The 15,716-nt window shown below is 41.3% G+C and overlaps 1 protein-coding gene across 4 annotated transcripts in view; it reads left to right on the forward strand.

Annotated features, from left to right (window-relative positions):
* Positions 1 to 13,292, forward strand: part of HHLA2 (HERV-H LTR-associating 2) — a 72,889-nt gene extending 59,597 nt beyond the window's left edge. For all 4 annotated transcript variants that reach the window (XM_046657873.1, XM_046657872.1, XM_046657874.1 and 1 more), the window contains 7 exons: positions 868 to 957; positions 2,534 to 2,875; positions 4,009 to 4,272; positions 6,724 to 7,041; positions 9,676 to 9,813; positions 12,455 to 12,504; positions 13,160 to 13,292. In XM_046657873.1, the coding sequence (XP_046513829.1) occupies positions 894 to 957; positions 2,534 to 2,875; positions 4,009 to 4,272; positions 6,724 to 7,041; positions 9,676 to 9,813; positions 12,455 to 12,504; positions 13,160 to 13,204 (1,221 nt within the window). In that variant the 5' untranslated portion in view covers positions 868 to 893 and the 3' untranslated portion in view covers positions 13,205 to 13,292. The remainder of the gene's footprint in view (positions 1 to 867; positions 958 to 2,533; positions 2,876 to 4,008; positions 4,273 to 6,723; positions 7,042 to 9,675; positions 9,814 to 12,454; positions 12,505 to 13,159) is intronic.
* Positions 13,293 to 15,716: the final 2,424 nt, after the last annotated feature.

Below are 15,716 nucleotides of genomic sequence, written 5' to 3' on the forward strand. Positions count from 1 at the left end.
TATCACTTGGGGGAAGCAGGAGCAGAGTTTCTGGTCCCACCCCATCTGCTGCAAGCCATGGGGGTAGTATGGGTGCTTGCCCAGGCCTAGGGAGTGTCCAGTCGCTTGTGTGGACTGTGCCTGGTAGCTGGGGCTTCCTTGCTGGACTGAGATAGGGCCACTCCTTGGTGCCACAGGGGAACAGTGGGCTCCCCCTCCCTATGGGAAAGTGGGCCAACGTCTGCTTCTGCCTCTTCCCATGGCCACCTGGGACTTGCTCCCTCCCTCGGGGCTCAGCGGCACTATCGGTGCCTACGCAGGCCTGAAGTGTACCTGCCCCAGTGTGTAGATCTGCTGGGGCATCTGCTTGCAGTCAGGGCTGCTCTACTTGGTGGGTAGGGCTTCCTTGCAGGGACCAAGCTAGGGCTGCTCCTTGGCGCCGCAGGTGCATGGTGGGCTCCCCCTCCCTGCTTGGAAATTGATCATGAGTGGGCTAATGGCTTCCACTGCCTCTTCCCACAGTCACTGTGGGACACATTCCCTCCTATGGGGCTCAGCGGCACTATAGATGACTGTGCAGGCTTCGAGTGTGCTTGCCCAGCATTCAGATCTGCTGCAGCCTGAAATGTGTGTGTTTTTAAAATGGGATTATGTACTTAAAAGTTGCATTGTAATTTGATTTTTTTCTCCTATAACTTTAAGAACTTCTCTCCATACCATTGAACCATCTTTTACAATATCATCTTTAATGGCCACAGAAGAATTAGTCATATGGATGTGCTATAGTTTTTAACTAATCCTCTACAGTCAGACACTTTGATTCTTTCTTTTCTAATTCCTGTTTGCCCTTAAAATCTATAACATGAACTCTTTGCTTCTCTTTGATAGTATAATTAACATGACCTCCCCAAGACATGAGGGCAGAGGCAGTGCTGTCTTTCTTCCTCATTCTTGCACCATCTCTGAGTGGATTTCCAGGTAAGTTTCTTTATAATATACCCAAGTATTAGTTATTTGTATCAATAGAGAGGAACATGAGCACGCAGTGCACAGTGGCATAGCATTGTGAACTTTTCCAGAAGATCAGTTGATGAGAAGCGGGAAATAGACTGGAAGTCTCCATGAAGATTAAAAATCATATTTTCTCCTGTCTACTCAATTAAGACTCTTTCTAATCTGCTATCTGCTACCAGATATAAAATCCCTGGAAAGGCAAGTTTGATTGATTGGTTGATTGATGTTTTTTTTAAGTGTAAGCTTGGTACTTACTCAACACAGAAGGCATTATCAGCTTCTCTAGGACCTGTGATAGGCATTGTGAATTATTCAGTGAAATATTAGAGGGTTTAGTAGAGCAATTAGGAATGTTGATAAAACCACTCCTTTCTTTACCACCTTTCCATGTCTCTCTCTCAGAGATGTAAGACCACATCTCTCTAGCTCTCTGTACATAAATAAACTAAATCTCTCTGAGAGAAGTGGGACATGGCAGAGTGGAGGGAATCTCAGAGGAGGAAGCAGAGGAAAAAGACTTTATGACAGGGCCACATGAACGGCCAATTCTGCCATCTTGGGTGGCCTTGGCCAAGGTCCAAAGGAGTTTACTCCATTGTCTGTAAGATAAGATCCTACTATCTTAGAATCCATAGATAGGGTATAAGATCTACTTAAAATGTTTTATGAGTTGGTCAAAGAAACTGGATACTGCCTTCAATGATTATGAAATGGCTAAATATATTTTCTTTGCAAATTTTCTTTATTATGATGAATTCATTTGCTTTTTAAAATCAACTTCTGAAGTTGACAATAAAAAATACATGCACACGCACACATAAACCAAGAGGACTGGACTTCTGTTTATATCTAGAATAATATTCCTTCACTATGTTTTCATTGATTCATAGGATTTACTGAGACTGATCCCAAAGCCAAAACAAATGGGTTGCTTCATCACTTCATGTCTCCTTTTGCACTCTCCCTGCTGATGTCCTTTCCTGCTTGAGACTAAGGTCTGGATATTTCTAACAGATTCCTGAACTCAGCATTGTCTTCTACATGCTCCAAGTATTTCCTGACCCAACCAGCTGAGTTTGTTGTGTTCTTTTAGGGCCTGCTAGCTCTAGCTAGCTGGATAAACTAATTTGTTATTGTTATAGTAGGTGTTAAAAGTGAATGTGTTCAGGGAATAAAAATCAGCAGGGAATCTTTCATATACATAATATACATAATTTTAAGCCTCATAGCGGGCCAGGATCAGAGGAGAACTGAAAACTATTGATCGAATGGGTGGCAAACTAGTGTTTTTATGTTTTAAGCTATTGCCAATTCTCATAGTTACAATGAATCAAACGCATTCAATGAAAATTGCAGCAACTCAAGCATAGAGCTTCATGGCTTGTTTCTAGTAATCAGACTAGCGAGGGCTCTTGATGTCGTGGTCTGTTAGCGGTCAGGCTGCTGACCTGGGATAGTCCTGCGGTAACTCTTGATGAGCACCTGTCACTAATTCTCTTAATGACTTCTTTGCTCTTGATTTTTGGTACGTTCTTTTCAGGTTTCTTCAGTTATCTGAGTGCTCCGAGTGAGGAAGAAGTCATTGGAAGACTCGATGAGGATGTGATTCTCCCTTGCTCATTTAAGAATGGGTCTGAGGTTGTAATTCACTGGAAGAATCAAGAAACCCACACTATTTACTCATACTTCAAAGGCAGTGACCATTTGGAAAAGCAAGATCCCAGGTACACAAACAGGACATCCCTCTTCCATGCTGAAATTCACAATGGGAATGCCTCCCTATCTATTAGAATATTAAGGCTTCTGGATGAAGGAATTTATATCTGCTATGTGGGAACAGCATCTGGAAAAACCACAAAGAAAGTGGTATTAAAGGTGGGAGGTAAGTGTGCATGTAGAATTTTATAAATCAGCAATAGTATCATTCCATGTTTTTCTAAAATGTCTTTTACTTAACATGCTATAGGCTTCCTTCCAAGTCAATTCATATGAATCTACCTCATTATTTTTAATGCATAGTATCTCATAGTGTAGACATGCTATAATTGATATACCCAAGCCCCACTGGTGGATATTCAGATATTTCCAGCATTTTACATTACAAAAAACGTTGTGATGGACATCCTTATATTTAACACTGGGAAACGATCTGAAAGGGCAGTATCAGAAGATTTTAATATGTTACTGCCACCAGCAGCATAATAGTATCCATTTTCCCCTAGTCTTATTAGCACCTAATGTTATCAATCTTGAAAATTTCTTGGATTGTAATTAGTCTTTGGGTGGTGAACATGATATAATCTACACAGAATTCGAAATATATTACGATGTACACCTGAAATTTATATAATGTTATAAACCATATAAAGCAGCAATGCTGCTGCAATAAAATAAACTAAAAAAAATTTCTGCCTATATGATGGCTAAAAAAATATTGAATTATTGATTTAAATTACATTTTTCTGTTTTCTAAATGAAAATTTTACTATTACATGCATTCCTGTTGTCCGTATTAACTTTATTTATGGGGGGAGGGGTATTTTCTAAAGGGTTGTTTGGTCCAGCACTGGTTCCATCTCCCTCTGCCCCATTTAGTGCTTCAGACCTTGACTCAGAAATTTAAGAATTATGTGTACACAAAGAGTCAGAAAGGCTCACAGTCAGGACCTGAAGAGTTCAGAAAGCTGCATGAGCTCTAGTGTACACAGACTTTGATGCCCACATTTTGTTTGTTCAGGAAGGCCGTTAGATTTCTTTCTAGAATTCTTTTCAGTGAACTGAGATTGCCAGTTGCTATGTATCCATGAATGTTCTTTTTTCTCTTGTGGATAACTATACAGTATCTTAAGTTTCTACAGAGTTTTTGCTTTGTTTTTCCTTTGAGTAACTGCCAGGTTTTGCTCATAAAGCTTAGCTTTTTATTTCATGGGTATTAAAATAATGTGTTCTACACAGATGGCCTAAAAAGAAGCTAATAATGACGGTTCTTCATGTGACCTCCTTTCTCTTCCATAGCTTTTGTCACACCTGTGATGAAGTATGAAAAGAGGAACATGACCAGCTTCTTAACATGCAGTGTGCGAAGTTACCCTCATCCAAGTATCACATGGCAAGGGGACGAGACACCTATCTCTGAAAGCACTCTGGAAGAAATCGAGTCTTCGGGGTGTTTTCATATTTACAGTACAGTGAATATTACAGGATCAAATTCATCTTATGAATGTGCTATTGAAAATTCATTGCTGAAGCAAACATGGACAGGACAATGGACAGTGAAAGGTGGGCTCTGTAGGACTTTCTGGGTACATGAGCTGTCAGAGGTTCGGGGGAACGGGGATTGATTTATAGGGAAAGGAAGAGAAGAGAGAGAAAATCCATCTGTGGCAGTTAGAAGACAGACTGGAATCCCAGGTCTAATAGTTACTGGCTGGATTCCCTTAAGCAATCGTTTTTACTTCTGAACGTTAGTTCCTCATTCATAAAACGGAAGGAATTCCCACCTTGCTAGGTGTTTATAAATGAAGGAAAATATTTGTGAAACAGAAAGCAGCAAGCCTATCCATGAATATTACTGTATTTCTCCATTCATCCTTCAAAAAGATTTTCGACCTGCATTGCAGTTGAAAAGATCAGAGGAGAGGGGCCGGCCCAGTGGCCTAGCAGTTAAGTTCACACTCTCCGCTTTGGCTGCCTGAGGTTTGCCGGTTCAGATCCCAGGGGCAGACCTATGCACTACTTATCAGGCCATGCTATGGCAGGCATCCCACGTATAAAAAGTAGAGGGAGATGGGCATAGATGTTAGCTCAAGGCCAGTCTTCTTCAGCAAAAAGAGGAGGATTGGTGGCGGATGTTAGCTCAGGGCTAATCTTCCTAAAAAAAAAAAAAATAAAGAGAACAGAGGAGAAGGAAAAAAGGCATATCTATTAGCAGATCACAACCTCTGATTCTTGCCCATCTTTCAACTAAACAAAAACTAATTAGTACTATTGCTTCTGTTTAGTTTCTTTGTATACTATTAGCCCATTAGTCTTTATCAACACCTCTATCATAGCATGAGCAGCTTTCAATGCTCCTTCCTCTCATTTATTTGAACAAACCCAAACTCTGATTGACCTCTATATCTGTAACATATGTTTAAGAAAAGATTAAGGGAAAGAAAAATTAATTTGACACTGTTTACCCAATTCCAAGGAAAATTATTTTTATATTTCATTAGAAGCAAAGCAAAATTTTTCCGTAAATCTCCATTATATGGGGAAAGTGGAGGTTAGCTATTCTTTTTGGTCTTCTCTTCCCTTGAGTTTTATATTTTCAAAATGCTCACCAAGAAAACACTACACTTATGAGTGACTCACCACCTTTACAGGGTTTCACTGTTAAAGGCATGGGCACGCAATGTTCGCTTTTCATTAGCCAGGCAGCAATGGAAACATGGGAAAGGGTTCAAAATGTTAATATTAAGTTGTAAACATTTTCTTTAGAAAATTGTAGTTTCTCATGTTTGTTCAGAATTAATATCCTGAAGCACCACCAGTTCCTCAGGCTTAACACTATTTTGTCTTGTTGAGGGTCTGTTATGTGCCAAGCTTTGTCACTTTCAGACTGTGAACTTAGAAACAAGGACTCTTACTCATTTCTGGATCCACAGCATCTAGTGCAAACATGTAAAAATAAAACTAAACCGGGAAGTAGCATACAAGGAGAGTGATTAATTCTGTTCACTGTGATTGGGTATGAATGGGGTTATCACAGAATATATGCTCAAGGAAGTTGCATAAGGGCAGAATTTTTAAAGAGTAGAAGGAAATTTCAGGAGAAATAGGCATTGCAGGTAAAAAGTGCAGAGGAGTAAAATTGCCTGGATTTGTGGGAATATAAGCGATCAAGAGTGAAACTAAAGTATTGAGAGATAAACCTGGAGAGGGAGGCAATACCAGACCAAAGGCCTTTATCTTGCTAAGGAGCTTGAACTGTGTTCTGGAGGTGGTGTGGAGCCAGAGTAGGAGCAGAACATCAGAGAGATCCCAGACTTGTATTTCAGATGGCTTTCTATGGGATCACTCTCTAGCCGGTGGCCTGGAAAGTAGGTGAGTCTAGAGCCAGAGAGAACAATCGATGGTAGTTCATAGAGGCTAGCCTACAGAACTACAGACCAGGGACAAGATGGAACTGGGTCTGGAGGTCCAAGCCGAGAATACCCAGCAGAGACCCTGCTCTAAAAGAGCTTGGTCCAGTGGGAGATGACCTGCATACGGTTGGAAATACATACACACTTCTTATGTGCAAGAAAAGAGGCTTTGTCCAGAAAGAGGGATTAAGAAGTGACTGAGACCATAAAAGAAACAGAGACTACTGGGGAGTAGATATAATAAGAGGAGAGTCCTGGGGAACACCAGCATTTGAGGGGTCAATGGAAGAAGAACACTGAGTTAAAAAGACTGGTAACTGGTAGCAACATTCATGAGTGCTCACTGTTAAAACCCAGGTACATCACCTCTGGAGCCTGCCCAGGCTTAGGCCGCCTTAAAGGCCTAAACTTCACCTTGGTGGGAGAGTAAAATAGCGGTAGTAAAGATTTTCTTTTGAGAAACTCCACAGCATAAATATCTAACTGCTTTTCAAAAAGGGTATTTTCAAAGATATTTCTACATGCATTTCTAAGTGTAACTTGGAAAATTTCTTTGAAAATTTTATTTTCATTGGTGTTTCCTTTTCTACCCTGTTGTTAGATGGCCTTCATAAAATGCAAAGTGAACACATTTCACTCTCATGTCAACCTGCAAGCAACATTTCTCTACCAAATCAAAACTTCAGAGTCACTTGGTCCAGAGTGGAAAGTGGGAATTCCTCCATTCTGGCTTACTTTCTGAGCTCCTCACGAAATACGATTATCAATGAACCCCGATTTTCATGGAACAAAGAGCTAATAAACCAGAGTGACTTCTCCTTGACTTTGAGGGATCTTAGAGTTTCAGACAGTGGGGAATACTTGTGCAATATTTCTTCAAGCAATTATACTTTACTCACCATCCAAACACTGCATGTAGGTAAGTTACAAGGAGGGTTGATAGCGGGTTTTGGCTATAGCAGTAGAGATTGTGAATATCAAGTAGGGAAATTAGATTGGCATTTAAAAGCTATCTTAGACTAGTATTTCACAAAATATTATCTACAGGGATGCTTCTGGTCAAGATTGTAGACAACCCTACCTCCTTCAACCACACAGAACTCCTATATTGGGGGAAAAAAGATATTAGTCCCACAAGATTTCCTCTTCAGGGATTCAGAGCTTCAGAAATGAAGAGGAAACATACACCTTTCAGTGACTCTGTGGGCTGAGCATCTTCAATTCCTTCTTACTATTGTGCCTAATGTGTGCCTTCGGGCCTGGGGTTTTGCAAGCTGAGGCTGCAGGCACAGTAGGAAGTTAGACTTGGGGCCCCGCTGGATGCTGGGGAATCATGGCACTATCTGTGAACCTGGTGGAGATAGTCACCAGAGGACATTTGAAACACTAGGTGTAATGGCTGATTCAGCTCATTGATAGTTAACTGCCAAAACTCAGTATTCAAAATGTTTCTAGTCCACTATGTAGAGAGCCATGCAGTGTGTGCTCATGAAGTTGACTTTCTAGGAGGGCTGTTGATCCCCTTACCCTTGCTGTCAACTTGACCTCGTGGGAGCCCATGGCAGGTCTCTTTCTACCCTTCAATAAAGATATGTGTCAGTGGACCATATAAATGTTTTAGAAATATCTCTATCATTCTAGTTGTGAAAACTAGGAGGAAGAACGGATTTGGAGGTTTGGTGATTCTATGGAGTGAGATCTGGAGATAAGAGCACAGGCTTTCCTTAGGTCAAGTGGTCTTCAGATAGATAGAAGCTTCTAGACAGTGAGTGATAACAACACTCCCTTTGTAGAGCTGCCACTTTGAGAGTACTGAAAACTGGGAGGCATTTGAAACTCCTATTTTTCTCCAAGGCAGGATTGTCAGTTTTATGTAAAATACAGTTCAGCTCTCATTCTGTTTTTTCAAATGTTGCCTCATGTTGGATTCATTTTGGAGTGCAGAAAAATAATCAGGAAGAAATAGTCTGAAGGCCACGTATCACCCATCTTCCTAATCAGAGATTTCATTTTCAGTTTATACAAAGCGAAGCATCAGGACCACGCCATCTCTGACAAAGAAAAGAAGCTTTTCAGAACCTCTCATTCCCAAGTAAACCCTGGCCCATTGAGACTGGTAGAGGGTCTGCCCACACCTCCCCTCAGGAAAAGGCCTGTAGCAGGAACTCCCCCAGCAGCGCAGAGAACACGGTCAACAGTTCTGGTACCCTAGACATCATTCTTTCAAGGAAACTTGGTTTTCTATTCTGAATGGCAATTTCCTACTTGCTGCCTTGCCCAGGAGACGCTACAGCATCTGAAAAGCAGGCCCAGCTAGGGGGGCTTCTCACTCCTGGAGTCTGGATCTGCTCGATAAAGGTTGCACTGAATTGAATGGAGTTAAATAATTCTTGCTAAATTTTGCTGCTGACGCAATATGTGAACTTGGACAAATCTCTTTACAGATGGGGGAAGTTTTTAGGGCCATGGCTCAAGTAAGAAGAAGCCATTCCTGGCAGGATTTTCTTCAGGAGGAAAAATATGCATAAGAAAACACTCTAGAAAGTCAATTTAACATTTCTACTTAATTGTCCCTTCTTTCCATGGGTATAGAGTTTCAGAATGACACAAATATGTGGAAAGATTAATGTTTTATTGGTTGCAAACATTGAGTATGTTCATAAAAATTGACATCCGTTATACAAAGCTACTCATTTTAAAGGATAGCCATAAACATTTCCCCCCTGAAGTGGCCTTCGTGCTCTAACGCTTGCTCCCTGTTCTTTGGTCGAACATAGATCACGAGAGTTGCAGAGTTCTGACTTTGGTTACTCGAGGTCTCCAAGGCTCTGCCTTCTGCAGTCCCCACTTCCTTTAATACTAATTACAATAATTCTGGTTCCAGTCAAGACACTGGAAAAGGTTCAGGCTTCTTCAGTTATTCCTGAGGAGCTCCAAGCACTCTCTGTTGTCCTGGTGGCCAGCTGTCACCTCTCGCTCAGTGCCATGGCTCCTACCCAGCTCTTCTCCTCACCGCTGCACATCTCATCACTATTCCTCTAGGACCCTATCTTCTCCAGGCCAAGCGGGGACTGAGCCCTCCCTTCACCATCCAAGGATAATGCAGGGCTGAGGCTCATCTCTGGTCAGAATCATTCCTTTGTAAAAGTGTGTTAACTCTTTTTACAATATAAAACAATAGAAGCTTAAAATGCATAATAGACTCATTGCCTCCGAAGTTTTTCAGACTCTTCTCTCTCCGGACTCCCACCCCGACTAAGCCCCAAATTTGTTAATATTACAGCTTTTGCAGGTTTCCCACAATAAGCTCATTGAGACTGGAAGGTATTTATGCTCATGAAAATTTCTCTGGTCCAGACAGGGCTCTTGGCCTTATCTTTAATGGGTCTTTTCCTTATGAAAAGTGTTTTCGCTAATATGAAACCTGCCTCCTGCCTAAAAGGCAGAAACAAATAGCTTTAAAAACAGTTAACATACTCTACCCTTTCACCCGCGTTTTATTTTTTTGCTAATTTTTCTTCCAGTTTATAGGTTTCTTGTTTGTTTTATTTAGAACCGAGTCAAAAAAGAGATATCTGGAAAATTCCGCTTCCAGTGATGATTCTGGTAATTCTCGTGATTCTGGTGATTCTGGTGCTTTTAGTATTTTACAAAGTCCCTGCATCAAGAAGATTCTACCGTTTCTGCAGAGGTAATAGCTCATGGAGAACCTGTGATCCGTCCCTGGGTGTTCAGGTAGAGGTGCATCAAGGATGGCATGCAACCATACACCTACTGCTGCTGGGCACGTAAACAGATCTGAATTTCCTGGAGAGTTGTTTGTAAAATTTATCAGCAATCCTTTAAAATACTCCCACCTAACTATTGTGCTTTTAGGAATTTATCCTGCATCAAATGGTCAGAGTCACACCAAACTATATACAAGCACATTCTTTGCAGCACATTGCTATTACTTCCAGTTTTCCTACTATTTCTTTTTTTTTTCTTTTAGGAAGATTGGCCCTGAGCTGACATCTGTTGCCAATCTTCCTCTTTTTTTTTTCTCCCCAAAGCCCCAGTACATAGTTGTATCTCCTAGTTGTAGGTCATTCTAGCTCTTCTATGTGGGATGCCGCCGCAGCACGTCTTGATGAACGGTGTGTAGGTCAGCGCCCAGGATCCAAACTGGCGAACCCCAGGCCGCTGAAGTGGAGCGCATGAACTGAATCCCTCAGCCACGGGGCTGGCCCCCTACTATTTCAATAAATAATAGGAACTTGATCAAATTAACTGAAAATCACACGTTACTTGTTTGTCTTTTTTTTTTTTACTAAAGAAGAGGAAAAAAATTAAATCTGGCAGTAAAGTAATGCAATTATCTTGCATTGAAAAATATCTGGAAAGAATGAAGCCAAAGCTTTAAAAACGGCTGCCTTTGGAGAGAGGTTGCCCCTTCTCCACCACCCCCCTGCCCAGGGGCTTCTGTTAGGTCTGGGCTTCCTCAAGCCCCTGGGCTCCCATCCCTGGGCTCTGTTTTCTCTTTCTTTCAGCTTTGCCTATAGTTGCTACCACTCAAAATAGCATTGACCTTTATGGACCATTTTATTTTAATCCTTATTAAATTTTTTAAAAACCTTTCCTAAATTTTCTGCAACAAACCTGTATTACTTATTTGATTACTTATAGTAATTAAAATGTTGCATTAAGATGCCATGGTCACAGAACTTCTTAAAAGACCTTGCTTTTGTCAACAGAATTAGATCTACTTATTTCCACATTTTACAAATCAGGAGACTGGAATCCAAGAAATTAACTCAAATGCTAAGTATATGTGTAAAACAGACTTAAGGACCCAAGCTGACCCAGCTAACTGGTGGCCAGGGGTAGATCTGGGCCCCAAGAAGCTCTCCCTTATTCCCTAATCCCCCTGAGAAGGCTCTGAGTATCCTGGGAGGTGGAGATAGATTCCATGTCCCTTCTTCTTCTTGATACCTGCCTATTGCCCCTGCTGAAGTTAGGGGATTTGCTCATAGTAGAAACTACTATTGAGAGTAAGATTTTGAGGGTGACAGTGAGCCAGAGTTCCACCATTTCTAGCCCTGTGATTGTACTAATAGGCAGGCTAGTCCCCTTACTTGTTACTCCTGTCCCTTAGCTGGCCAGAAGTATGAAAAGATGGCAGTCTCTAGTTTGTCTCCACAATACAACCCCTGACCTAATATAATGATACTTGTGACTGGATTAGGTTCAAATTATAGGAGACAGGGGCACGAAATGCTGCTCAAGAATGACAGTTTAGTTTCTATATTGGAAGTATGCATACGTCAGGTCTCAACAGAGAACACCTGGCACGCTCAAAACTACAGAGGGGAGCACGGAAGACAGTGCACTCCCCCAGGGCTGGGAGCAGCTGATATGCTAGCAAACCTAAACTTGAAGGGAAACGAGAGGGAGCAACTCCCAAAACCTGGAATGAGAGAGTCAAGTAAAACCAGCTGCCTTGTAAGGAGAATGAATGACCTTCACTTGAAGGACACAGCCAGACCAAGGCGACCTTCCAAGGAAGGAGCTGGAAAAATAAATACCTGATTTTGCTCTTCCCTCCCTCTGATCTCCACCCAACTGGAAGCCAGAGGGAAGAGACACCCTGCAGATAGAACTCATCCAGGTCAGCTTCCCACAGCAGAGAGCAGGATGGATTCTGACACTGGAAGAGCAGTCAGGAGACATCAGCAAAACAGTGTCAGGGTATTGGCCACTGTTTTTAAAAATAACGTTCTATAGTTCTGTAGTCAGGTGGGCTGAATGTATATTTCAAGCTGCTACACTAAAAATCACAAAACCTTGTCAACCTCCAGGTCCCTGGTTGTAGTTTCATGACTATGGTTTATATATTTTCTTTGTAAATTCCCTTTTCTAATAAAAATACCCTTAGTCTATGATAAGTATAAATTATCCTGGATTTTAGCAAGGCCCAGAAGGAGGGCTTTACTGAAGAAAGAACATTGTATCCCTTTTTCCTTAACCGTCACCTCTTTGGCTGCTATTTTCCATTGTTAACAGTTGGTAGGAATCAGGCCAACAATCCTAAAGAGCCAAGAATTCCTGGCCTGGTTGAACTGCCTTCATCCCCATTTTGGAGCGCCTGAATCAGCCGTAAGAATTTATCGCTGTTTGTTTCTGATGAGGTATTTCTACCCTCAATGAACTTTTAATGCTGTTTGTTAGAAGAAAGATATGAAAAGGGAGTAATTAAGGTGATTCTAATAACATAATTATATTGAGGTAGGGATAAGGGAGAATGAGTGTTTGCAAAGAGATATTTTTAAAGTTTGTTCTCTTCTTTCCTGTAGCATGGGATCCTGTCTCCACTGATGAGAATGCTCGTAATACAGAAAACAGGGTAAGTCATTTCCTTTATCAAACCATTTCTAGTATAAGAATGCTACCGTAAAACGGAGATTGAAGTTTTGATTGATTCACGTATCGCCATGCAAGACTTTTATAGAGAAAAAAAGGCAGGAGAGATTGCAGGATAACATAAGAGGAAAAAAATACAATTAGCTTTCCCCAATGTCTATCATTAACAGCCTTTACTTGCTTAAATAGTGCTTGCTCTCCTCATCTCCTATTATTATCTGAAGAGAAGATCTCACACGGCTCCATGCATATGAGGGTGCACCAATGTACTTACTCTTCTATGGAAACACGAGATTGTATAGAAGTGGAAAGAAATACAGATGAAGTGGAGAAAAGCAGACTACCATTTCTGCCTAGACTCAGACTGCTGATCTTCTAGGCTTTTCCAGCCATTTCTAGGTTCCTCAGGGACAGATAATTCACTTATGAATTACAGTTGGCTTATATACTTCCTTGTTGCTGCATACTTTTTATTATTTGAGTCCCATTAATCAGAATATAAATAAGAGCAAAGAGTAGGGTAAGCTTGTTTATCCATTTGTTAAAAACTCAGGAACACCTACCAGGGAGATTAAATTTGACTGCTAAGACCCAGACTTTACTTATTTTGTAACTGTCTCATGGATCTCTGATTACAGATGCAAACAATAGCTGAAGATCCCCCCTCCCCAAAACCAAATTAAAACACAACCATCATTAAATGCTTAAGATAAAAATGGTCATTCTGACATGAACAACGGCCATATAGAGTTCATTTTTCTTGGTTCTGGGATCTTTGAAAACAGCCAGCCAGTACAAGAAATGAAACAGGACTGTGACAACACATCACAAGTGTCCCTAAGATCCAGTGACTTCGCATCCTCTGTCTTCACTGTGATTCCAGCAATGGCCATCAGGACCTGACAGTTCTACCCTCTCAAAGACTTGTAACCATTCTCTTCTCCAGTGTCACATTCACTCTTCAAGACTTAAGCATCATTCACTGACCCTCTACCTGCATCAAGGTTATAAATGCCTGGACGTCCAGAATTCCAATTCAACTTAGAAAAGAACTGTCTCATTCATTGACATACTACCTCAATCAGCCCAGGAGGCTACAGTGACATTTTCCCCAAGAACTCGGAAGGAATGTATCACTAAGAGTTGATTCAAAATCTGATCCACTAATGATGAGTGAGAGAGCAGGTAGGAGCAGAAGTCACCATAGTGAAAAGGTGAAAAACCAGGGCCTGGAAACCAAGGTGGTTGATTTGCTAAGGGACTGTACTCTAGTTTTGGTTATATCAGCTTAACCAACTAGATCTACTTTGGTGAGTCTTATGTACCCAGGGAGTAGGAATGTCAGTAGTTCTAAACTGCCTAGGGCAAAGAGCCCTGTCAACTCAGGAACTGACATCTCTGGGGTTGAGTTAGACCTTCCAACACCAGGTTTGCATAGCTGAGTGACCCTAGCTATGAAGATAATTTGGTTCACTCTTCTGGCTCACTTGTCATATTGTTAATCAGCCTTCTAATAAATTTAGACATTTTTATTAAATTTAGATTTATTTTTATTAAATTTATATTTTTAAAATTTCTATTAAATTTTTATACAAGGGGAGAATGGATAGCCCAGCTGACTTGATCTGTTCGCGTAATTTTAATCATCCATTTGTATAGAAAAAGTCTAACCAGGATTTTTGTGACTTATTCAATCAAGTTTTGGAACCTAGAGTTTACAGGAGAAAACCAACCCTGAATTGTACGTTAGTGCTGGCTGGTCCAGTTTTCTCTGTCAGCTGGCCTTAACGTCACAATCTCATACCTTGTACATAGTTTTGTTTTTGCTGATTCTATTTGCTACAATGCTGTGACAGGTGTTCATCATAAACTGTCAAGTATTGAGGATGGTATCGTAAAGAAAAACTTTTAAAGGGACATAGGACACTTTGTGAGGAGAAAATGCTCAGAACTGCTGTAGTCTTCTTACAATGATGAGGGGTACAAATTTAAAAACAAAACCAACACATTGAGGATGGCAGACAAGAAAGAATCTGGGTCCTTCCATGTTGTTGAGTTGATCTTAGAGCCACCTGTATGAGTCGGGGTTGAATCAGAGAGGCAGACTGTTGAGAATGACAGAGAATAAGGATTTATTATGGGGATTCAACCTTACACAACTGTGAGTACTGGTGAAGAAGTGGATGCCAGGCTGTCCCCTCTGCATCTGTTGCTGGACCTGAAGTCACTGTAGGTCCTCTGGGGCAACCATAAGGAAGGAGAGCTGGACATGGAGTTGAGGATGACCTGGAATCCATACGAACAAACTGGAACCCACACCTGTCTTCCACGGCCTCCCAGGTCAATGCTGTGGGTGACCTGCAACAGAAGCTGGTGCCCGTTGCCATGGAGCCACACACACGCCTGGCCAGAACCGTGAAGCTGAAGGAGGAAACTGACAGGAGCGGGAAGAGCTGCTCGTCCAGGAAGCCGTTGCTGATTTCTGCTAGCTCACCTTTTTTGGCCAGGGGTATTATTTTCCAGCTGTCATGGTGTCTGGGGCCATACACTGACCTTATGAGCATATAATAAACAGCTGCTCCTTCACTTCCGCCTCTCAAATCTGGTGCAAATTTCTCTTGTCACAAACTCCAACCCAGAACCACAGAGAGAAAAGAATTCTGGGAAATGTCCCTCCAGTTTGGCTAAATTGGCACAATACAAGCCAGGATACCACCTATCATTGAACTCAATGTCTTGTGTGAGAAACTGCTTCAGTGTTTAAGGTCTGCACCAGCATGCAGCCTACATGTGTGTCGATTAGGAGAGTTTACCTACAAGTTCAAAGTGCCTAACTGTAATTACACGTAAATAACAAGACTAACATAAAAGTTTATCAACTCCCACCGTTAGTGGCTAAAAATGTAGACTCATGGAGGTAGGGATGAGTCGAGCAAAGTTCACTAACTTCAGCAATAACCATTTACCAACATGCCCTATCCCCATGGACCACGACTGCTCTAAGGATGCCTTCTGTGAGTATTACTCATTAAGATGCAATATGGACAAAAGAACAAGTATTCATATATTTTTTTAACTTCCAAGTTTGAAAGATTCTTGGATCTATTTAATCTTTCATTTGAAATGTTTGCTTGTGTTTGAGGATCACAAAATCCCCATTAACCTTGGAAACAACGATACTCCCTTTAACTACTA

The sequence above is a fragment of the Equus quagga genome, chromosome 4, assembly GCF_021613505.1.
Source record: "Equus quagga isolate Etosha38 chromosome 4, UCLA_HA_Equagga_1.0, whole genome shotgun sequence".
Taxonomy (NCBI): Eukaryota; Metazoa; Chordata; class Mammalia; order Perissodactyla; family Equidae; genus Equus; species Equus quagga.